This window comes from Phoca vitulina, unplaced genomic scaffold, assembly GCF_004348235.1.
Source record: "Phoca vitulina isolate PV1807 unplaced genomic scaffold, GSC_HSeal_1.0 scaffold7, whole genome shotgun sequence".
Classification (NCBI taxonomy): Eukaryota; Metazoa; Chordata; class Mammalia; order Carnivora; family Phocidae; genus Phoca; species Phoca vitulina.
Window position 1 is genome coordinate 28,026,450 of NW_022589710.1, and position 24,856 is coordinate 28,051,305.

Consider the following 24,856-nt stretch of genomic DNA (forward strand, 5'->3'; position numbering starts at 1 on the left):
GGGGGCTGCAACTGAAATGAGGTAAAGCAGGGCAGCTGGTGAGATCAAGCAGGGCGTATTTCCAGCATGTCTGGTTGAGAGTCCACTCTAGGGCTCTAAAAACCTTATTTCAGTGACAGATATTTCTCTTTGTCTAAATATGCTAGAAGTTCACGGGAAAGTAGAGCGTGAAGTTGTTTGAAGAGTGATGTCTGAGTTATTTCCCAAGAAACATTCAAAGGGACATACTTACCCTACAAATTCATCAGGGCTTTCCTTTTTGTAGGAAAAAGAAAGAAGGAAAGGAACGGAGGGAAGGAAGGAAGGAAGGAAGGAAGGAAGGAAGGAAGAAAGAAAGAAAGAAAGAAAGAAAGAAAGAAAGAAAGAAAGAAAGAAAGAAAGAAAGAAAGAAAGAAAGAAAGAAAGAAAGAAAGAAAAAGAAAGAAAGAAAAAGAAAGAAGAAAGAAAGAAAGAGAAAGAAAGAGAAAGAAAGAAAGAAAAAGAAAGAAAGGATTGTTCCGTCTTTCAGGGGTTGACATATATTTAGCACGTTTGTGAGATTTTTGCATACATCTAGCATGTCTGGGTATTTTTTTTTTTTTTTTAAAGATTTTATTTATTTATTCATGAGAGACAGAGAGAGAGAGAGAAGCAGGCTCCCAAGGAGCAGGGAGCCCGATGTGGGACTCGATCCCAGGACCCTGGGATCATGACCTGAGCCGAAGGCAGACGCTTAACCATCTGAGCCACCCAGGCGCCCTAGCATGTCTGGGTATTAATTGACAGTGAGAACTCTAACTTCCAAGGGCACCAAAAATCTGCACACTCCCACCAGCATGTTTTCATCTGTAGGTACTCCATTTGGGAAGACAAGCTCTAATCAGATTCTTGGCACTGGAATGTGGGGACTAGGACACTTAGAGATGTACCTGAATGACCAAGAAGTGAAAGGTGCTATCTTTCATCTAGAGAGAGCTTGCCCTCTCCTCTTACTGCTTCTGTGGCTGACCCCACCGCTTCAACAGGCCATTCTTTCAGATGGTTTTGCATACCTGTGTGCTGATACTCCCCCAGCTTGCCTGATCTCAAGAATCACCAGGGGCTCTTGATAAAAATATGGACTTCCAGACCCCGCCCCAGAAGATTCTGTTTAGGAAGTTTTGGTGAAGGCTGCAAGTATGAGTGGTTTCTCCCAGCAGCCCAGGTGATTCTTACCAAGTGTGTTTAGGAAACTCTACCTTGAGGCTCTTCAGAATTTTCTAACTCAGTGTTTTCTAAACTAATCCAATCACAAGATAACATAGAGCATTTTCTAAATATACAGATTCTGAAGCCCCAGCCCAAATGAATCAGAATTATCAGGTAAGGGGCCTGTTATGTTACTAAACAGTCCGGATTCATCTTATGACAGCGGAAGCTTAGTAAGCACTGTAATTGAGACTCACATAGAAACTTTAAGATCCTGATTCATGACATCTACAGAGGAACTCAGAGATCTGCATTTTAAAATAAGCTCCCAGGTGATTTTAATGAGCAAGATTCCTGGACCCCCACTTTGAGAAATACCCCATCAGTTTAACATTATTACAACTCATGCCTTTGTTCTTAACACCAAAGCATTGACAGCATTTACTATGAACTTGCACATCTCCTGACCTTTGCAAATGCTGTTCATAAATCCCACCTCTGTGTTTTAAAACCTTTCTACTTAACTTTGTTTTTCAGTTTTGTATTAAGAAAAATTTCAAACATGGGGCGCCTGGGTGGATCAGTCGGTTAAGCATCGGACTTTTGATTTCGGCTCAGGTCATGATCTCAAGGTTGTGGGATCAAGCCCCACATCTGACTCCGTGCTCAGTGGAGAGTCCGCTTGAGGTTCTCTCTCTCCCTCTGCCTCTGCCCCTCCCCCACAAAATAAATAAATAAATATTTTAAAAAAAGAAAAGAAAAATTTCAAACATATAGAAACCTTGGAAGGATAGTTCACATTACACTCACTACCTGGTTCAGCATTTGCCACATTCATTTTATCGATGTACCTTTTTGCTGAACAATTTCTTTCTTTCTTTCTTTTCTTTTTTTTAAAGTCGGCTCCATGCCCATCTTCGAGACCAAAACGGGGTTTGAACTCATAATCCTGAGATCAAGACCTGAGCTGAGATCCTTAACCCACTGAACCACCTGGGCACCTCTTGCTGAACAATTTCGAAGTAAGCTGCAGACATCGTGACCCCTTGACCCCTCAACCAAACACCTCAGTATGAATATCCTTAGAAAACAACAAAAAAGTATTCTGTTTCATAACCACAATATCATAGTCACATCTAACAAAGCTAATAATAATTGCCTTAATATCAGCTAATTCCAAGCCTATGCTCAAAATTTCCCCAATTGTCCCCCAAATGTAATATGTGTTATAGCTATTTTTTTCAAACCTGGAGGCAATCAAGGATAACACATTGCATATGGTTGTTATGTGTCTTTTGTCTCTTTTAATCTAGAACAGTCCTTCCACCATTTTTTCCAGACCAGTTGTCTTGGAGAATGGCCCTCTTTCTGGATTTGTCTGATTGTTCTCTCATGGGGTTGTACCAAACATACAAACAAACAGTCCCATACAAATCTATGTATATTTGTATTTATAGCATATTTATAGAGACAAAGATTTGTTTGCTCTCTCCCATCCCACATAACCTCTTTCCCCTCTCAAACAATCGTATTTAATAATAACATTATCGAACACTTACTATATGCCTGTACTGTTTTAGAGAAACTTAAATGTATTAACTTATTTACTCATAACAATAATGAGGTAGATTTGTTACCAATGAAACTAAGCACAGAGTGGGAAGTGACTAGTAAAAGGTCAAATGGCTAGGACGTGTTGGACTGTGTTCCAAGACCTAAGACTCTTGCTTTAGAGGTGGGTCTCTTAACCACAAAAACAGAATCATAGCATAGACATTATTCTACAACTTTACATAAGCTTATTTCTAGATCAATACATGAAATTTGACTTATCATTTTGATTCCTAACAATTTGTTATAAACATGAACATATAAAAAAATTGGAAGAATTGAATGTTAAACACCTATACACTCTAGATTCTACAATTAACATTTTGTCATATTTATCACATATTACTTTACCTATGTATCCCTCTATTTATCCATCAATCCATCATATTCTGATGCATTTTTCCAACTATAACTCATTTTTAAAAATAGCTGTAAAAGATTTATAGTATGGAGGTTTGATAATTTATTCATACATTCCTCTACAGATAAGCAGTCTAGTGTTTTGCTTCATAAACAATGCTAAAATTAACATTCTTGTATTAAGATTCTTGTATATTTTTGTATACCTTGTAGTAATGATGCTGTAGCTTCAGTAGGATAGATTCCTAAAAATGAGATTGTCAGGTTAAAGGATATGCCTAATTTAGTAGATACTGTTGGATCTTCCCAGTAAAGTCTGGGAAGGCCTGCATTTCTTCTCCTTGTTTAATCTTATAACTGCTAGAAGAAACGTGGACTGAAAGTATAGAAAGACGGAGTTCTCAGGACACTTTGCTAGTACAAACATCTATACAACCTGGCTCCCACCAGATGTTATCAGTGTTTAAAATTTTGCCCATCTCTGTTGAAACTATTCATCCAATGAGCACCAACTCAAAATGCACCGGATGCATAGTGTTTTTCTGAATTTTCTGGCAAAATTTCTGCCTCCATTGGTCTCGTTCAACACTGTGGGAGGTCTTCCCCTAGACCCACTGAGTATTGTACCTTTTAGTGAAGTGTGTGTGCACGCATAGTTTATGTTCTCCACTAGAGGTTGAAGAGACCATGCCTTCCTTCTACCTTTGTATCCTCTATTTGCCCAGCACAGTGATTTATACTCAATAAATACTTCTTGTTGAACGAATTAGTGAATGAAATTCGGAAGTAAAGTCCAGAGCAGCAGATAGTAGCCAAATGCTGGAGTCTTTGTATTTCAGGCCAAAGAGCCTGGAATGTATTCAATGTTGATTCAGAAACCACAGGAAGTGTCTGAACGGGGCCTGGAAAGACTAGAGTTGAGGCCGGGAGATTTAGTAATGAGGCTGAGACAAGACCCAGGGAGGAAGCAAACAGACCCCCTAAACAATGATTGGAAGTTGAAGACGTAATTTTTACAGTGTGGTTTTTTTTTAGGATACTTTCTAAATTTAAGTTTAGTCAGTGGTCCTGAGCTTATGCAGTGTTTTGTTTTGTTTCAACTTTTGTACATATGGTAGAAAAATTAGAAAATATAGAGAAACAAGATTATAATCCTCAGTAATTCTACCATCCAGAGAAAATCATGAGTAGTTACCATTTTGGTGGAAATCTTTTCAACACCTTTTCCTATGCATATATGCAATAAAATATATTTTAATATGTAATGGATATATGAAATTTTTATTTTTTATCATTTTTGTTTATTATTATTATTTTATTATTATTTATTACCATTTGTTTTATTATTACATTTTCCTTATAAATTAAATATACTATATTTATATATTAAATACAAATCATATGTGTGTGTATATATATATATGCTTTTATGTTAGATAGAAAACACCATCTATCTTCAATATTGTATCTTGAGGACCTGACACAGAATAAATACTCAATATATATAAATGACTGAATGATAACTATACATTGTCTTTTGCCTTTATGTGGAGATTTTAATACTTTTGCTAATTCATACAGCAAATAAAGATGACTTATCTCTATAACTAATGCACTTCCTTTTCTTGTTTTATCTTATTACTACTAGAAGAAATATGAATTTAAAATATATAGACATGGGCTCCTGGAGATATCTTATTGATACAAACAATACCTAGACATCTTTTTTTTTTTCCGAAGGTTTTATTTATTTATTTGACAGAGAGAGAATGAGAGCACAGGCAGGGGTAGCTGCAGAGGGAGAGGGACAAGCAGGCTCCCAGGACCCTGGGGTCATGACCTGAGCTGAAGGCAGACACCTAACCAACTGAGTCACCCCGGCACCCCAATACCTAGACATTTTTTTTCTTTTAAAGATTTTATTTATTTGACAGAGAGAGACACAGCGAGAGAGGGAACACAAGCAGGGGGAGTGGGAGAGGGAGAAGCAGGCTCCCCACTGAGCAGGGAGCCCGACGTGGGGCTCGATCCCAGGACTCTGGGATCATGACCTGAGCCGAAGGCAGACATGTAACGACTGAGCCACCCAGGCGCCCCTACCTAGACATTTTCTTAAGCAGTGATTTATAAACATAGCACTGATTTATCTGGACTTAGTCATCTTTGAAACATTTGAACATGAGTTATTTGATCAAAAGTATTATTCACTAAGCAAACACCAATTTCTTCCCTTCCCAGATTCTAGGAAGGAGAAAAGCAAAAGAATGTTAAAAGAATGCTAATTTACAGAAAATCTTCTGGTTGATACACCATTATGGACTCAGTACCTGTGCTCTGTGTACTCACTGCCTGATTCAGTGCCTGGAACAAAGTAGGTGAACCATAGGTATTTTTCAAATGAATAAATAGAAAAATAGTGAACATAGACATATTAATAATATCTTTTAGCTCATATTTTCATTCCTTTTCCAAGTGGTGTAGATTTTTAGTACTTGTTAGCCACTTTTTTTCAAAAGATTTTATTTATTTGTCAGAGAAAGAGAGAGAGTGAGAGAGAGAGCACAAGCAGGGGAGCAGCAGAGGAAAAGGGAGAAGCAGACCCCCCAGTGAGTAGGAAGGCCTACTCAGGACTCCATCCCAGAACCCTGGGATCATGACCTGAGCTGAAGGCAGACACTTAACCAACTGAGCCACCCAGGCATTCCAAGCCACTTCTTAATTATCCATAAAAACTGGACACAGGTTCATATGGAAAAATTCTACATTTAATACAAAAACATATATTTAGCTGATAGTATTACTTTCCTTCCTTTGGAGTCTTGACTTCACTCCTCAGAATAATGAAGCAGCATCACTGGGTTTTATCTATTCTCCCTTTCTCATCAGAGAAAAGGCCCAGAGGCAAGGGAAATTACGAGTATTGTGAACCCACAAAAACAAGGGGGACTGGTAACTCATTCATGCTTATCTTTGTATTTCTTAAAAATAGGTCAAAAATTAGCTAAATCAAGATCTTTTCCTAGGTTAAAGGCTGCTGTAAGGACTACATTTTTCCAGTAGGTGGCAGTGTCTTCTTTCTTCAGCATAAGAATTCTTGAAAATTTGCCTTAAGGTTTGTTGGGTTTGTTTTGTTTTTTAGTTTTACTATTCCTTCAGTAATATGCAGGTGACAATAAATAAGTTAATGAAACTGACATTTCTTTCACTTTCTTAACAAAAATCACCCTTGGCGATTTCAAAAGCCTCAGATGCGGAACTCGTACTTTGGCTTCCATTGATAACAAGGTATATACCAGGGTAGACTGCTCTAACCCTCCTCCCCATTTCCTGATCGAAGTTATTACTAAGGACTAGCTAATGGATAGTAATGTCTTGGAGCAAATGATGACAAGACTTTCTGCCTCTCTAATAACAAAACAAAACAAAACTAAAACACAGACTTTAGAAGTCTCGATTTTAGGGAAAATATTCATTAAATTATGCAGATGCTTTTCCTGGCTGGTTAATAATGAACTTAAAAAATCATTCACATACCCTATTTTAATAACACCTAAACTTTTGCAGCTCCCCACAAGACTTTTTAATACCCCCAATAGAGAGTTAGGTGCTGTCACATGTCTGACACGAAGTAAACGGTGCAGAAACTAGGTTTGAGGAAGGAAGGCAGGATTGAAATTCCAGTGACATATGCTGGAGTTGAAAAACGGAAATGTTAATTAGTGGAATAATATCTCAAATACTTTATCTACAAAAATATTGTGTTAGCGGGAGTAGGGAAGGCTGGGTCTGAAGCGCGCATTTCACTGATTTCTCAGAAGTACTCTTTTATAAACAAAGCTTCAAGTTACTGGAGAGGGGCTCAGTGTTTCACTGAAAACACGGAGATAGCCGGCTTTGGCCATCAAGTCCACCCGTGAATATTCACCTGATAATAGAAGGTACAGCGATTTTTAGGGTTTAGGGGATTTTTAACCAATCCTCTACTTTCGAGACTAGCCGGCAGCACTCGTGCAGCCCACCCGGTGCCTCTCCACTCCCCGCCGCACCCCCCTATTCTCTCCCGCGCATGTGGACCTCTGACCCAGGCCCGGCCTGGGCCTCGCGCACTGTCCCGGTCCAGGTAAACTGCCCAGCCAGGGGACTCAGACGCGCTGACAGGTGGCCTCGCTTGCCTTCCTGCCGCCCAGGGCGGCGCTCTTCTCCACTCCGGGCCCGCGGCCACAGCCCGCGCGCCTAGCATAGCTCCCAGGCTGGCCCCAGAAGTCGGGCGGCTTCCCCAGGGGAGAGCGAGGCCCAAGAGGGGCGCCGGGTCGCCCGCGAGGCCGCCGACAAGAGCAAAGGGCCGCCAAGGCCAGAGCCCGGTGAGGGGTGATCAGGCCGGGCACTGATCGCGCCCCTCGGACGAGGGCCACATGGAGCCCAGCACCCACGCACGTCCAGCTCTGCGTACCGCCCCTCGGTTTCCTTCGCCCTTTGCTTCGCGACCCCCGGAATCCGCCCACGCCCCCCCCCCCGGCGGCAGTGACCCCGGGTCTCCACCGCCCGCGGGCCAAGCCGATCTGCTACCCCCCGGACCCCAGTAGGACCCAGGGGTCACCCGAGTCGGCGAACCACATTCCCAAGGACGAGCAGCCGGTGGCAGCACCGCCCCCTCTCAAGCGCCCTTCGGGTCCTCTACTGCCTGCACTCCCGCGGCTCTAGGGCCCCGACCTCTCCAGAACTCGCTGGCGGCCAGGGGAGGAATTCACTCGGACCCCTCCCCTTCCCCAAACTTCTTCCCTCTGCCGGGCGGTTCTTCCAACCCGACCCCTCTGCGCCATCCGGCTCCTCCCTCTCCGCTCCCCTCCCCTTTTCTGGTCCCCACTTAGGAATCTGCTCCCCCCCACCCCAGTCGCCGGCCGGGTCGGGGATCCTCCCCCCGACTCCCCCCCGCGTGCCGCCGCCGCCGCCCGGGTTCCTCTCCCCCCTCTCGGGCGCTCCCTGCCAAGCCCATGATGTAATGGTGTATGTTAATCAGTAGCATGTGGGGAGCTCCGGCTCCGGCGGCTCAGTCCTCCCCGAGCCGACACTGGAGGCAGCAGCAGCGGCGGCGGCGGCGGCCCGGACCCGCAGCGCCGCACTCTCTCAGCGCCGCCCGCCCCGACGGCATGGCCCGCGGCCCACGCTCCGGGCGCCCGCAACCCCGCTGAGAGCCGCCGCGGCCCCCGACCCACGCGTGGGGCCCCGAGCAGCCGGGATGAGCCGCGCCGAGGTGAGCGCCCCCACCCTTGAGACCCCGGGAGGGGACCCGCCGGTCACTGGGGGTCCCCTACCCGAGAGACTTCCCCCTCTGCCCGAGAACTTCTGGGAGGCGGGAAGCCGGAGGCTGGCAGCGAGCGGCCCCTCGAGGGCTGAGCCGCTGGGCTCTTCTCTCCGCCGCTGGCGGCCACCCCGACAGGGATAGGATTGGGGGAGCCCCCGAAGCTGAACTTTCTTCTTTGCGGTCGTTGGGGGGCGTGTGCGGGCGGCGTGGAGCCGCAGTCTCGGCGGAGCCGCCCTGCCCGCCGGGGGAAGCAGTGTTTCGGGCTCGGGCTGTCTCCGCGCTTGGCGCGCGCCCGGGGCCGTGCTGTCTTCGGCCTGGGAAGCGCGGGCGAGGCGCTGGGCCGGCCGGACCCGCCCGTAGGCGGCGGCAGTCAGAGCAGAATGCCGAAAGCACACACGCTCGTACCCACAAACGCACACGCACGCACACATCTGATCGCTCTGGGCAAAGCAGGCCCTCGGAGACCTGCCGGGTGGGCTGGAGCGGCGCGGCGCGGGGGAGCCGGGGCTCCGGCTGCGCCTCCGCCCGCTGGGCGCGGAGCTCTGGGTGGGGAGTTTATTTTTGTCTCGAGCTGCAGCCGCGGCTGCTCACGGCCTAAATCCAGAGGGGCGCCTGGCGGTGGAGATGCTGGCTGTTGCTGTAGATGGAGCTGCAGCCGCTCGGCTGCTTCCCTGGGAGGTGGTGGTGGAGGAGGAGGAGAGGAGGAGGTGGTAGAGGAGGAGGTAGAGAAGGAGGAGGAGGTAGAAGAGGAGGAGGAGGAGGAGGAAGGAACTCGGGCCGCTGCTGCCTCCGCCTCTGTTTTGCGTTAGCCCCCACCCCCACCCCCGCACCCCTTCGCAGCCGCATTGCAAGTTTTCCGCGCGAGGATCTGTTGCTGGTGCTGGCGTCTGCAGGCTCAGCCCTCGAGGCCACCCCGGGTGGGGCGTGTGGGGAGCACCGGTCGTTCGCAGCGGCAGCAACAGGAAGCCGTGCGGTCTCCTCCCGCACCTGGGAAGGAGGCTTCTCGCCATTCCCAGAACGGGAATAGCTCCTCTCTCGCATCCGGGTGCGGAGGGGGCCGCCGGAATTTGGGGGACCAAACCCTCCGCGGGGCGCACCCCCCCCGCCCCCTCTGATGCGCTCGTTTCCCGGGCGCGCTCTCTCGCTGGCCGAGGTCTCACTGCAGCCTTTCTCTCCTTCCAGTGGTGATCGCCGCTCGGGAATGCGGGTGTGAAGGGTCCGAGCTGCCGCCCAGCGGGGAAGAGACCCCGGGACGCCGGAAATCACCATCCCGAAGCTGCGAGAAGGGGGGGGGAAAGAGAGCATTCTTTCAGTTTGTGTGCCTTGTGGGGAATTTTTTTTTTAATCGTTATTTTTTTTAAAAGAAACATTTCCGCGCTACTTTCTGTCATCATCTCTGGGGAAATCAGCCAGAACCACCGGAACGTAACTGAAACCAGACGAGAGAGGCAGGAGCCGAGGCAGTACCTGCAGCGTCCGGGCACCAGAGCCACCTTGGAACCGGAACGCGTCTCCGGCGGCCGCGGGGCTGCGGCTCCGCCAAACTTTGGGGCGGGCGGGGCGGGCTGGGGCGCCGAGGGGGCTTCGTAGACCGAGGGCCGACCCCTAACCATGATGTTTCGCGACCAGGTCGGGGTGCTGGCGGGCTGGTTTAAGGGCTGGAACGAGTGCGAGCAGACTGTTGCGCTGCTGTCGCTGCTTAAGCGCGTGAGCCAGACCCAGGCCCGCTTCCTCCAGCTCTGCCTGGAGCACTCGCTGGCCGACTGCGCCGAGCTGCACGTCCTCGAAGGCGAGGCCAACAGCCCCGGTAAGTGCGCGGCTACGGCTCTCCCGCCTGTTACCCCCCTTCCTCCTTCCCCCACCCGCTCCTGTTTCCCAGCCTCCGGCCAGGGCCCCGCCCCCGGCCGCCTCTCGGCGGGTACACGGAGGGCGCGAGCCCGGGGCCCTTGGCACCTCACCCCCCCCGCCCCCCCTTCCTTGCCGCCCACTTACCTCCGCTGGCCGCTTTGGGGTTTTGCCCACTGTCAACTCCTTCAGCCCATTCCGTGTGGTAGCCACGGTAGCATGAATGATTGATTTTTCTCTCATGCAGTTTCCTGGGAAATAAGTAAGTCAGGTCACGTAGAGTCTGGATTTTCTGGTTTGTTTTTTTTTTTTTTCCTTCTTCTTCTTCTTCTTTTGGGCAACGTGGCTCTCTGGATTTCAGCAACATATGAAGAAGCCGGACTGCCCTTCAGAAAGCCAAGCTTTGATTAGGCTGTATGAGGAATACATGGAAATTCAATTTTATTATTCATTTTTCCCCCATGGATATTCCAGTTTTAGAGCTCTGTCTTCAGACTAAGATGCAGGTGACACTACAGACTATTAAAATGATATTTGCAGTTTGTATTCTATGGGGTTATATTTATCAATCACGACCTTATCGTACTGACACGGATCTTGTAGAAAGGATCTTATAGAAAGGGTCTCGGTGGAGAGCAGGCATGAATCAGGGTCCGTAATGCTTTTTGTTGGAAAACTTCACTGAATATAACAGAATTGTTTCATATTACTCTGCTAGTAGTTACAGACATCTCAACTAGTATAGAAAGTGAATATACTGGGAAGGTTCAGCAGTTTTCTATTTGCTAGCATGGGTGGTGACAGACTGAAATTATATCCTGGGGTGGGGAGGTGGGGGTGAGGTTGGGGGATGGGGAAAGGTCTGTTGGTTGTAATTTTGGATAGGGGAAATTCTTTAGTTCATGCTGCAGCAGGAGGGTGAACAGAGCCCCCAGTGTTTAGGCAGAGAAAAGAATGCAGGGTCCTCTTCCAGCTGTTCCATGTTAAAGCCGCCAGCCTGCAAGACTCAGCAGAGGTCTGGGCTGCCATTTGATGACACGGTCCAGTCCAGGGCGGCAGGGCCTGGGAGACACTAAAGTGAGCGCGTGTGCCGTCAGGGCAGCAAGAGGAGAGCGGGCCTCCTCCTTACTCCTACTCCCTGGTGTGGTGCTCTTGACGCTGAAAACCCTTGGATGGGATGTTTCCATATATAGAATCATAGGCTGGAAGTCAGCCGGGAAATCCTCACAGCCCTTTTCCTGACCAGACAGGACCGAACCCAGAGGTCCCTGTGCTGCCAAGTGTGGAAGGCCACACTGAGAGAGATCCACAGGCCCCACTGGGATTCAGCCCGAGCCCAAACAGCCCACCCGGTTACTCACAGGGGTGGCAGGGGCAGGGCCCTTTCTGTTCAGTTCCACATTTATAAATAGCTGAAGGGCCAGCCTCCTTCATAAGGGTGTGGAAGCATAACTAGGAAAAGCCGTGATCTACTCTCTTGACTCCTGTCCTTGATATGACAGGGTAGCCTGGTTCAGCTGCTTGATTTTGTTTTCTCAGGTTTGACAAGCAAGGTTATGTAAACTTTTGTGTGTTATAGAATGCAGAGGATTTCAGTATAGTAATTGATGTTGAATGCTTGACTTCACTGCTTGTAGGCACTATTTCAAATAATGATAATTAATCTTTAGGTGACTCAAGTGTTAGAGCAACATTTTTGCCCTTTGAGTTAAAGGAGACTTTTCCCCACGTAGCAACAGTTCAGTAAGTGAAAGCATTCAGTGTGTGGTGTAAAAAGTTGCTTACTTTAAAAACCTTGCCATTTAATAAACCAAGAAAAAAATGAACTTCTCTGAGTTTTTAAAACTCACTTGGTAATTCCTCTCCCCCCACCTCCAAATTTTATTTTACTACACTTATTTGTGTAAGCCCACCTGCTCATGCTGCCACATGCTGTAGAGGTACCAAATCTAGAGCCATTATGTAAGACAGGGACCATTTTCCAGTTTCTGAATTAATCATTCAACCCAGAGATTTTGCTTCCTTGGAAAACTTTGCACTTGTTTTGTTGTGTGGCCAGGACAGAAATTCATTAGTGAAGTGTGTGATGGCTCAGTTTACTTCTGTATGGGGATCATAAAGAGCATCAAGATGTGTCATGGTCTATCCATGTCTGGAGTATGGCTCTCTCACGTATCTGGAACCTAGCCAAGAACAAGGAAAGGGGCAGAAATGCCCACTCAGCAATCAGAATAGAGGACAGAAAGTGTGGGAGACTACTTCAAACCCTTTCTCAGAACATACTTACTTTAGACAACAATCCTAACATTTTTTTTTAATGTGAAAAATAATCCATATCATATTAGGGGTAGCACCTTTAGAATGGGAGGAGGGGCTGCTCTAGCCAGCAGTGCAAGGTGACCCCAGACAGCTTGGCAACCGGGAAAGAGATAGAAATATTCTAACTTTAGACACAAGAATTGGGAGCAGAAGCCCTAAAGTTTGGGAATGTGAGGATAGGAGCCCTCAACTGATCTTGCAGGCATTACTCTGTAATATGTAAATCAATAATTACCGTTTACCATGAATGAGAGTGAACTACCAAAAAGGGTACGTTTTTAAATACACTCTTTGAGAAGAGAGGGAAATATGCCATAAACTTTGAATATATTGACATTCAAGATAATTAACCTCCAAGGCGGTTTTGGTGTGTAAAGCTCTTACCCATTCAGAAAACTAGGCTGTGTAGAATGACTCATTCATTGGCTGGCTGAGGTTTCCTATACCAAAAGCATCATGTATCACTTACTTTACTTTGTAATCATCAATTAAAAAACACATATTTCTTCTGGTGTTGAGAGATTTTAAACCTTGGTGAATGGGAACCAAATTCATATCTGAGGCATGATCTCAGCATAATAAAAAATTTAATTAGTCATAGTATGAACTTGGCTCTGTTTTCTCCAGGACTGACTTTAAATAGAGAGAGATAATTTTTCACATTAAACATGGTTTGTTTGAGATCTGTGGGATGTATTTTGATACTAACATTTTAGTCTCTTAAATTTAGCATTTATTGAGAATTTAGTGGTTCACTGGTTTATCCTTTGCCTCAGGTTCATGGTCATCTGAGATCCAAAAAAATGGTTGAGTCAATCCCTATGGGGGTGTGTGTGTGTGCGTGTGCGTGTGTGTGTGTGTGTGTGTGTGTGTGTGTGTATGTGTGTGTTTCCCTCTAGATTTGGTCAATGGGTATTGCTAATGGTCAGCTTCCTAAGTAGAGGCTGATTTCCAGAACCCTCAAATCCTAGATTAGTGCACTTTAGCCACCAGCCCAGATTAACCTTGAGACTTCTGGCCAGTCTCAGTTTGTAGGTTAGTGTTTCTGAGGCTAATAGGTCCTCTGATGCATAAAAATGGCAAAAATGGAACCCACTGACTTTATTTGCAGTTTCCTAAAGAGAAATAGGTTGTGTGGCATTGTTTATTCATGACTTTTGTCATTTGGACTAGAAATATGTTTTGCAATGGAAACAGTGTAACAAATGAAGGTTCACAAGTACAATCCATAAACACTTACAAAACAGTGCATACTTTCTGGGGCAATTGTATATGTTTGTAGTAAATAAATGGCAAAAAGATTGTTGCTTTACTTATAATTTAAATATAAGAGAAAAGATTATCTGAAATGGCAGTGCTTGAGACAAAGACAATTGTGGAAATTGAAAAAGGACCTCTGTACATATTTACTTTCATTAGAGGGTGAAGATGATGATTCTGTGATTTTTATGGTGTTTGGTTTCCATAGTGTAGGTATGCTGTACCCTGACTTGCTTTTTTAGATCACAAATGGAGTCAAAGGAAAGCAGAAGGATCGAGATTTCCTGATGATACTGGAGAAGATCTTGTGTGTAGTTCTTCCTTTCACTTACTCATTCAACATTCATTTTCTGACTGCCTACTGCTCTCCTGCCCCTGTGTAATGCAGTGGGGAACACAGAGGTACCTTACTATATTCCAGAGCCTGGTCCATAGATACCCAGTGTTGAGTAAATGACTAATACAGTATCATAGGTCCTGAAGCATAGATATGGGAATAAAAAGGGGTGGAGGGAGGGCTTCTGGGAGCATTGTGAACCTAGCAGCTAATTGTCTGGGGGAGTCAGAGAACATTTTACTGGAGAGGAGATATGTTTGAGTTGAATTTTGAAAGGTAAGTAGGAGTTGGTTCAATATGTCCAAAGGATTGTAGAGAGTAGGCTTGAAGGCATTTTTCTTTTTTTTATTTTAAAGATTTTATTTATTTATCTGAGAGAGAGAGAGAGAACACAAGTAGGCAAAGAGGCAGTCAGAGGGAGAGGGAGAAGCAGGCTCTCCACTAAGCAGGGAGCCCAACGTGGGACTCGATCCCAGGACCCTGGGATCATGACCTGAGCCGAAGGCAGACGCTTAACCAACTGAGCCACCCAGGCGCCCCATGAAGGCATTTTTCAAGCAGAAGGGATAGCTTTGATAAAAATGTTGCCTTGTTAAAGGGCCTGTGCAGGAAATAGTGAGTTCAGAGTGGCTAGAAGAGTACAGAATGCTGACCTCTAAGAGGCTGAAGTTAAAACAGAAGCTGTGGGTGTGTGGGATTTTGCCAGCTAAGGTGTTTGGACTCAGTCCTGCAGAGATGATAGAAAACCCAAGAAGGCTTTTAGGAAAGGAGTTAAAAGATGGAAGGTATGTGTGTATGTGTGTGTGTGTGTATTTGTACACTTTTGGGAAAGAGCTTCTAGTATTTGCATGATCCTCTGAGAGGCAAAAATGGGAGAAGTGAGGTAAAGTTTGGTTCATTTCAGTTTCCATTTTGGTCACGTGGTGGCATCATCAGCTCCGGGCAGCTTTATTGCTCTCAGCACTGATCTGTGGGGGAGAAGAAAGGATTGATGTGGAGAAGAAAAGAAGGTATTGTCCAGGTGGGCATTTATTTATATCCATAGGAGGGCATATGTTGTAAAGGATTCTTAGAATATGGATTTGAAATCAGAGTGGGCTGGTCAATTAATTTCTGAGCCTCAGTTTTCTCATCTGTAAAATGGAGCTAATAAAACCTTGTTATTGTCCAGAAGTTACTTGTTAATAATCCAGTGAGGACCTCTTCTAACCCTCAGGCTTAAAATTGCTTCTAATTTATGTGGACTTGCCTCTAATGAACGTGCAGTTGATATAAATAATGTTTTTGTAGATGACAGGAACTCTTCTATTATAAAGGATTATCAAGAAGAGAGTGGAGATGACTTGACCCCCTGAAAAGATACAAATCTGCCTCACTCCATCTTCTGCACGTCAGCTTTCTTCTATTCTTTATCATGTTGGGTCCTAAAAAAATTTAGTCATGGCCCACTGTTCCTACATAACTTGTGAACACTTTTTTTCCCTTCAGTTGGTAAATGCAAAAAGCAGAAGTCATTTTGTTGAACAAAATGTATAAGGACTTTATATCTGAAGCACTTTCCACTTAAGGTGTCATTTTCTGTAGGTCAGTCTAGCATGATGGGTGGCAGGTCATGCACATTTATGCCCTCTGTTGTGAAGAACTTGGATTTGGTTGTTTAGCTTGGGTGCTCAAGGGCTTCAGCAACTGAGTATGTGTTATAAACAGGTCCCGTGAAAGTGAGTAAGAGGCAGACAAACTTAACAGCAATCCAATTGGTTTGTTTACGTTTCAATAAACAAAGCAGGGTGAAATGAGGGTCACAAGGACTTGAGAAGTAGCCGGAAACTTCCCAGTATATCCTGCACAGGTGTGATTCTGAAGAGAAGTGTGACAACACCAGAAAAGACAAAATACCTCTCTTCCTTGATCCGAAGAGAAATTTGGAGGTTTGCATCTCTGAGTGAACTGCTCTATATAACTCACCTGCTAGGAAAGGTGTGGTGCTCTCTTTCTTTTTTAAATACAACTATTGCTTTGAGTTTTAGCCGGTTCCTTCCTTTCCCTTCCTCCTAATCATTCCTTCTAAGGCCTTCCTGACTTCCACCAGTTCTCATAGATTAGGATGCAGAATCAGATGTCTCCTCTGAGCTATTTTTTGCTTCTGTGGAAGCTGCCTGAGGCAGGAATCTCCCAAAGAAGGCAGAACTTTCAGAATGAGAGCCGAGCTTTCCCTCTCGGTGAGCTAGTCCAAGGCCAGGGCCTTGTTCTGAAGCCTGTATTCCAAAAGCTGGTGTGGGCTTTGGGACGCAATCGCTTGCTTTTATGCAGGAGCACGTGACTCTGTGGGATTCCTAAGCTAGTTGTAGGGATTTGCTCCCACTCCACATATCAACATTGTAATACAGTTTTCCTCGTCTTGGTTTACTAGGGAAAAAAATCAATCAAATGATTCAGTGGGTTTTTTTTACACAGTAGACGATACCATCAACTGGTACCTGGCAAAGAGTACTGGGTAAGAAACCGTGGTACCCAGTTCCTCATGACATATTCATTCACCAAATACCCGAGCAGAGAGGGAGGTCCATGTCAGAAGGTGAGTAGGTGTAATGATTCTTTTCAAGGAACTCACACTTGAGTTGTGGAGGTAAAACAAGCATCGATATATATAATGGTTAGACCATAACCAGTTACTAAATACTGGGGTTCCCACGAGAGAACGGACCTGGAGCTGAATGGAAGGGAGAGAACAGGATGGGCTGGGTAGTGCAAGAAATTATGAGTGGAAGGAGTAAACCTGAATGTGTCTTTTGAATAAGCGCTTTAAGGCTCACACACTCCTTGCTTTTGTAGTATCTCTAACGCAGTTTTATTAAGGAAACCACACATATAGGGGGATTCTGTGCATGAGCCATGAAAGGGGCAGGCTTCCTGGGCCTTTGAAGGATGAGTATGAGTACGTTAGAGGTAGGGGAGCGTGATGCCTGTTGTTCATCAGGAATGAATTCCTGGATGGAAGGAGTAATCCAAACACTTCTGTGATTTCTAACATTTAAAGGTAGGAAAATGAAACACCTGCTCAGCTAATATTTTTATCCCTAAAATTACCCATAAAATTATGAGACTTAGTAGTAGTTCTCTTGGCTCCTCCCAACAGGATACTTTTATATGTTACTTGGATCAGAACACCTGTTCTTTTAAACAGGTGTAGGAAGAGACAAAAGTCACTTGGACTAGTTCTCAAAATATAATGTGCTCACAAATGGCTTGGGGATCTTTTTAAACGGAAAACTCTGATTGAGGAGGTCTGTGTTTGGGATAAGGCCCCAGGTGATGGCTGCAGCTGCTTCAGGTCTGTGGACCACTCTTTGAGTGGGAAGATCGTAGACTTATTAGAGGTGGAAGGTTATTTAGAGGTAATTGGTGCACTGGCATTCAAGTGTTATCGATGTGTATCAGAAGATTTTTGTTTGCTGCAAATGAAACTTCATATGAAAGCTTATGGGAAGTGGATGCCCCTCCCCTTTCCCACCTCCAACCCTAACTCCAAGGAGAGCAGTTTGAAAATCATCTCTGTCCAAGCACTGTGATTTCTTTCCCTGGCTCAGAGGCATTTGAACCATCTCTTCCAGCCCGAAACGAGTCTGGATTTGAGGAAAGCAGCGCTGGGCTGTGTTGTAGCATTTCCCTGAGCTTTTTTGAGGTGCCCCTGCTGGAATTTCTAGGCATTCTAATGATCAGTGTCCCATGGAAAATGAGGCTCCAGGAGAGATTCGTTTTTTGCTGATGCTATGGGCTGTAAAGTTGAGCTGGAGAGAGCAGGAGTGTTAATTCCAGAGACCGGATGGGAGAGATCTCTTCCTACTTCCCCAGCGCTCTCCCATACAGCACAATCATCGGAATTTCTGAGGCAGCTCATCCTGATCTGTCAGTAGAAGTCAAGTGTTTGTGTGTGCAGCATAAATACATAGAGAACATTGACTTTCATTGTATACATTTCTGTGTGAGGATGTGCGCCCAATACGTGATGGAAATGTGTGACTAAAATGGTAATGCTGAACCCTTCCAAATTTCTGAAGAGCCGTAAAGGAATAGGGGAATCAGGACAACCTCGAGAAATAACATTGTCTCTGTTTGTAAAAGAAGAAAGCAGGGAGAAAGTAGGTTCTGTGCAGGGTCCTGTGAAGTTAACACTAATCTGGTGTCAGATACCAGAAGAGTAATTGAAACTTGATTTGAGAGCCTTTGGATGAGGAAATAGGAAGTGGCCTTGTTTTCCTAAGAAGGGGAAGAATGGGTCGTGGAGAACGAATGTCATTTCCTTTTTGATGGGAGAAGGGGAAAGGAAGCGAGATAGCATAGAAGAGACTTCTATGTTCTGGGCAGATCACAGGAATTCTGGTAGCCATCCCCTATCTGAATTTTAGCACAGCCTTTGACAAATCCCCTTGTTTCCTGCTGAATAAAATGGAGACATGGAGGCTGGATCAGAGTCTAGCTATGTGGCCTTTGAGTGGCTTCACTGACAGGCAGGCCTCGCTCCGGCCTCTGTCAGCCTTAAGGGGGGACTCTGGTGCTCTTCCTCGGAGCTCACATGTTCTAGCTACCTCATTATTCGTGTTGACGTGTGACTTAGCCTGGGGTCCCCAAGAAAGCAGAGCCCTAGGCAGGGGCTGGTGTTCAGGTAGTTTATTGAGAGCACTGATCCCGGGGACAGGAGAGGGTACTGCGGAGAGAAACAGAAGGAAGGAAAGCCAACACAGGATTATGTTATCCACCTTCACCGCCACTGAGCGTGCCTCAGAAGGGATAGACAGGCGGCATTTATCCATGGCTCCACTCTCCCCTTGGTCAAGGCTGCCCCAGGGTACCACGTTTCTGCACTGCCCGGTTTGCACGTTGTGAGTGCTGAGCCTTGTCCAGGGTCCCGCACTGCGGTGTCAGAGAAGCCACAAGGCAGAAAGCTAGAGAGAAGTGGTACAGCACGCGCGGCGCTGTCAGGTTATACCTGCCCAAGGCTGGTGGCTACAGCAAGGACACAGTGTAAGCCCTGCTGAGAAGGTGCAGTTCTCAAATGCACAGATGAACCTAGGGGGATAGCTGGGGGCCTGATGACAGAGTCGTGAGCTACATACTTGAATATAACAGGATGACTGTTAAATCACCATAAGCAGAGCCCCTACATTTGTATCCCCTAGACCCCAGCTGGAAGGGGCACGGCCCCTCGGTAGTGTGCAGGAAAAGGACTTCTGGCTTTTAGTAGACTTAGGGTTTAGAAGGAATAATGGCATGATGCGCTTGCCCCCAAAGCCACTAAACCTTTAATAATACATTATATGTATAATATAGTATATAATAATATTGTCTTCAGAAATAGGTCTTCTCTGCCGGCCAGGCTGTCCCTTGAGTCCGGGGAGCAGTTCTGGTGCACACTTTGAGGGAGATGGACAGGTGAGGATGTGGCCAGAGGAAAGAGGATGGTGGGGCCCTGGAAGAACCAGGGGAACATTTAGGCTGGAGAAAAAGGTACGCAGAGAACATCACAGCTATCATTGGTCCCTTGAAAATCTGGCTTGGAGTTGAGGGCTTTAATTCCGTATCTGTGTAGAGGATAGTATATAGAAGCTGAAGTTCCTTTAGCTCAAAGTAAAGAAAAACTTTATGATGGTTAGAGCTCCCAGACAGTGGCTTAAGCTGCCATAGGAGGCAGTGGCTGGGCTTTCACCAGGGGTGGGCGAGCATTCAGAACAGTGCCGGGCACCAAATAATGCTTCTCAGTAAGACCGGCTCCTGGTTAGCGAGTGCCTGCACATTACTGAATTCTTTGCATCCATTATCCCATGTATGCGTCCCAACAACCCTATGAAATGAGAGGAACTATCATTATTCCATTGGTCCGAGAGGAAACAAGCAGTCTGACTTCCAGACTATTCCACGTGCTTCCTCACTGTAGGGACCCTGTGGGTTTCTTTAAAAAAAGAAACTGTGACCTCTTCGATGATCTCCAAAGTCTCTTCTAACCTTATTCTATGGCTTAGGTGAATCAGGAATAAAGATAAGAAAACAAAGCTGTTGGGACCATAGGAGAAAGGGAGAGAGATAATATGAGTGAATGAAGAAGGGTGGTCTTAAAAGTCTTCTTCAGATTCTTTCCGGTGGATTCCTTCTCTACCTCTTGGCCTGTTGGTGCCCCCGATTTGTGGCTTTTGTTTAAGAAATACGTAGAGTGATTTTCTGTTCTTTTTTGAAGTAGGCAGTGAGGTGAGGTTAGATCACCATGATGAGTAGGGCCACCCTGTTTAAGAAAAGATGTAACGAACTGAATTGGATCTCGTTTCTTTTGAGTCAGACAAGAGCAGTGATAAAGCCCTGAGAGTGTCAGTTATTTATTAGCAAAGGTAACTCATAATTGCGATCTCTATCTCCAAATCTTTTCTTGTTTTTTTCCATGTGGTTCTAAGAGTGACCATACGATATATTCTTTGTAGGGTAATAGCTACCTTTTCTTTCTTTTAAAAAAATTTTAAAAAGACTTTATTTTTTGAGAGAGAGAGAGAGAGAGAGAGAGGTTGAGAGAACAAGTGGGAGGAGGGACAGAGGGAAAAGCTGGCTCTCTGCTAAGCAGGGAGCCTGATGCGGGGCTCAGTCCCAGGACCCTGAGATCATGACCTGAGCTGAAGGCAGAGCTTAACTGACTGAGCCACCTGGCGCCCCTCTTTCTTTTTTTAAAAAGCACTTTCTATGTGTCGGGCACTTGCAGATAGCTACACATATGCACAACTGTTATCTCCAGTTATTGAACAGATGAATGATACAAAGAAGCAGAACTAATGGTTGTAAAAATTAAATACACTATATTGCAGTAATTTAATTAGATAATGTACTTATGACCCAGAGTTTAGCACATAGTAAGTGCTTATTAACTGGTTTCAAAATTATGTAAATCCACAAAGCAGATCTTATCTCCATTTTCTGGATGAGGGAGCTTAGGTTGAGAGCGGTTGGAAAGGTAACTAAGGTCCCTGAGTTTCTGATCCAAAAGCCCGTGTTGAGTCCTCACCACCACCTGAATGCTGCAGGGCTCTTCCAGTTCTTAGGTAAATAAAAATGTTGGCGGTTAAATGAAAAGTGCGTAAGGATATTTAATGATAATTTTAATAGGTTTCCCTCTAACATTTTAGAAATCTAATCTTGGAAGAATTCTTTTTGGCTTGTCCATTTTAATCCTATGTAGCTTGATGTGGCTTGGCCTCTTCTTTCCATTGGCTTTTTTTTTTTTTTTAAATTAGTGAAAAGCATCGATTCAGACATTTCCCTTTCTTTAAGGAGGACTTGTGGAACGGAGGCTTCTGCCGCCTGTGCATGAACGGGCAGGACTTGGGGAGGGAAACAGGCCCTGCCGGCTGCAGAGAGGAAAGAATGAGGAATGTGTTATCTAATAGCTCATGGCATCCTTGACGTTGACAAACTAGCAATTGATGAGCTGGATCAGGATCTCCTTAGGATCTGGAATTGGGCAAAGCACCAACTTGAGGGCTCTAAGTTAAAACAAGCTCTCCCATTGTTTGTAAATGGTAGAAAATTTCTGAAGATTAGTTTAGGAAAACATATGTTAACAGTTGGTGTAAGAGTGAATCCTGCTTATTTCATTTTCTAACAGCCTGAAATTCAGGAGGTGGGACAGACTTTATCTATGGCAGCCCCTCTGTTGAAGATTTGGGAAGACTGAGGTCAGCTGAGGGTACCTGCCAGTGGGGAAGGTCTGGTGTTACCCTCGGTCACTTTCCGACCGTCGATGACCTAGACCTCGGTATCGCGCCATTTTCCTATGGCTGCCACGGTCACCCCATTCAAGGATTATTTGATGCTCTCTTTACTTGAGTGTCAAAGGCTATTCATCAGGTTGGTCTCCTCGAAGTCATGTCCATAACCCCCTCCTTTTCGTTTCTTTACTCACAGTAAAGCACAGATTTGTTTTTATTGGAAGATGGCTGGTATTCATATTTTGAAATACCAAAGAGTTACAGTGTATAAAGGTTTGGCTTTATTTTAGTGTCATCACAGTTCCATAACGTCCTCTTGTTGGGGAATCTGACTTGGCCACTCTGGAGTCACTCTAAATCCCAGCAGAAAGCTAGGTGTTGTTCATGACTGTCCCCATGCCTACGGGAGGGATTTCATTCACTGGTTGGTGAAGCGTTCCTTTGCATGGTGCTGTGGTGGACCAAGCACGACTCCTCCTGAGGGTGCCCCCCGACCCCTTACGGCTTGCTGGCACCCTGCGGGTACCTCCTTTACCCCACCAGTCACAGGGGGTTGCCATCATCCACCTTCCAGGCTAGGCTGTGTCTTCCTCACTTTCCTCTGCCAGCACCTAATAGTGTGCATGGCACCTAGGTGGTCTCAGTATGTGTTTGTTGAAAGAATGGTGAATGAGTACAAAGAAATTGAACTCCTAGCCTTAGTCCACAAGGGGTTTACATCTTGGTTGTGAGAAAAACCTAACTGCAAAAAGATTTAATCATAAGGTAGGACGTGATGATAATCCCAGTGCTGGTACCAAGAGGTATGTGATAAAGACCAGAGGAGATGAGAGAAATAGATGCTGTCACTTTTCAGTCTGTTACAGAAGCCCCGGGTCGGGGTCTTGGCATCCTTATTTAGAAGTGTGTCACCTTGTGAACATTATTTAAATTTGGAACTTCCGTTTCCTCATCTGTGAATGGAGTTGACCCTCTGAAAGTCACAGGGTTACTACCAGGACGAAGCGGGATTATATATGCAGATAGGACTTTGTAATCTGCATCCCATAATACAAATGCAGGCTGGCATTATTCTCAAAGGACTCACTGAAAGAGTGGGGTACAAAATTCAGGAATGTGAGTGTTTAAAAGGTCTAGGAAAAGATAAGCATGGCTTCTTTTTCCAGAGCTTTTGCTCACTAGCAAGATTCTCTTGGTGAACACTGGCCACCTCTGGGCCTGGAAAAACGCCTGACTCTGATGATTCAGTCAGGACTTGGAGCCTCTGACCCGCAGTCCCCACAGCCTGGCCTGGCTGTAACTTGTCCAAGTTCCGTTTGTGTCCACTTTCATCCTTTTAATTGATTAGATCATTGGGTGCATTCTCTATGAGTATGAAGGTCTCAGATGTCAGGGCTAAAGAATGTCTTTTGGGGAAAACTACCTAAAATGCTGTGTTGTGACCATTGTACTTCTGTCTGCAGATGTCACAGTATGAGTGTTCATGAAGTCATTGAAGGCATAGGGACTCTATGCATAAATTGGCAGGTCTGGATTCTTTAAAAATTTGTGATAATTACGGTTTGGGTTTTGTTTTGTTTTGTTTTATTATTAAAGAAGTGACTCCTCATAAAAGTTGTTATCCAACTTAAAACCATTTAGTGGGAAACCTTTGCGTATTTTTGTATACCTCAGCTAAACAAGAAAATAATTATGCTTGGCTTTTTATTCTTTAATATTACTTCCGCCTTTACCTGTTGCCAAACAAGTGTTAGTTGGAAAAGGAGAATGGTTTCTTGTCATTTGTTTTTCACAAAACCTCCCTATTCTCACATTTCCTTTTTGTGGCAGAATGAGCTGTGTTAGCACATTTTCCGGATTATTGTGGTACTTGCAGATGATCTGAGCACAGTTAAAATATCGAAATTGTGAGCTGTAAGGTCGAACTTGAACCTTGTATGTGATTCTGATATTTACGCTGCGGGTGGATTACATGGAAATAATTGTGGTGTGTATATGTTGAGTTCATGGTATTGTAGACAGAAGTAATTTGGAGGTGAATCGCTGCTGTTGGTTTTCTTTCAGACTTTCCCCTCTTCTCATTGAGAGAGGTGAGACTTGCAGAGGTAAAACAGGAAATGCTTGGATATTTTGTTGAACTCCTCGAGAGTTAAAACAGCAAGTGGTGTTCATCAGCTATGGTTTGGTCCTTGGGTGGAGTGGATATGGGTGTGTGAAGGCAAGTGAAGGAGGTGCCCCATGGTCCCCGGTGCTCCCACACCCCCTCTACACACCACCAGCTCAACACCTAGCATGCTGGATTGCAATTACTGTGTTAGCTGAGGAACTGTTCCAGAGTAAAGGAAACCTACAGAGAGGGGACAGCTAAGTGCAACATGGGGTTCTGGATTGGAGCCTAGATTGGGAAAAAAAACATTGCCATAAAGGATAGTGGGACAATTGGTGAAATTTGAATGTAGACTCTATCCACTATAGAGGATAATGGGGATAATATTATACAATTTTAAATTTCCTTAATAAAACTATACCTTGGTCACATCAGAAGATGTCCTTATTATTAGGAGATGCATACTGAAGTCTTTTGGGTTAAAGGAACCTGATGTCTGCAACTTACTCTCAAACGGTTACATGTAAGGTGACGAAGATGAAGAATTAGTGAATCCTGGTGAAATGCATAGGAGAGTAGATTTTTTAAAATAAAAAGTTCAAAATGTTTACCTTTTTATATCAATATCCTGCACTGGAACATTGGCTCCCAGAGGGAAAGGCCTGTGTTTGAAGACCTTTTGTGTAGGCTGCCAGATAAAATACAGGATGTCCAGTTAGTTAACTTTGAATTGCAGATACCCTGTGAATCATGGGGGCATACTTAGAGCACGTATAGTGCTAAACAACTCTTTGTGGTGGATCTGC

At 45.2% G+C, this 24,856-nt stretch overlaps 1 protein-coding gene across 3 annotated transcripts in view; it reads left to right on the top strand.

Annotated features, from left to right (window-relative positions):
* Positions 1 to 8,113: 8,113 nt before the first annotated feature.
* The window catches only part of SAMD4A (sterile alpha motif domain containing 4A), a 205,177-nt gene continuing 188,434 nt past the window's right edge, over positions 8,114 to 24,856 (top strand). The window contains exons 1-2 of one of the 3 annotated variants that reach the window (XM_032405149.1): positions 8,114 to 8,389; positions 9,623 to 10,247. In XM_032405149.1, coding sequence (XP_032261040.1) covers positions 10,052 to 10,247 — 196 coding nt within the window. In that variant the 5' untranslated portion in view covers positions 8,114 to 8,389; positions 9,623 to 10,051. Of the gene's footprint in view, positions 8,390 to 9,239; positions 9,486 to 9,622; positions 10,248 to 24,856 lie in introns of those variants that run through there. The other 2 variants (XM_032405151.1, XM_032405150.1) reach the window with 2 other exon arrangements.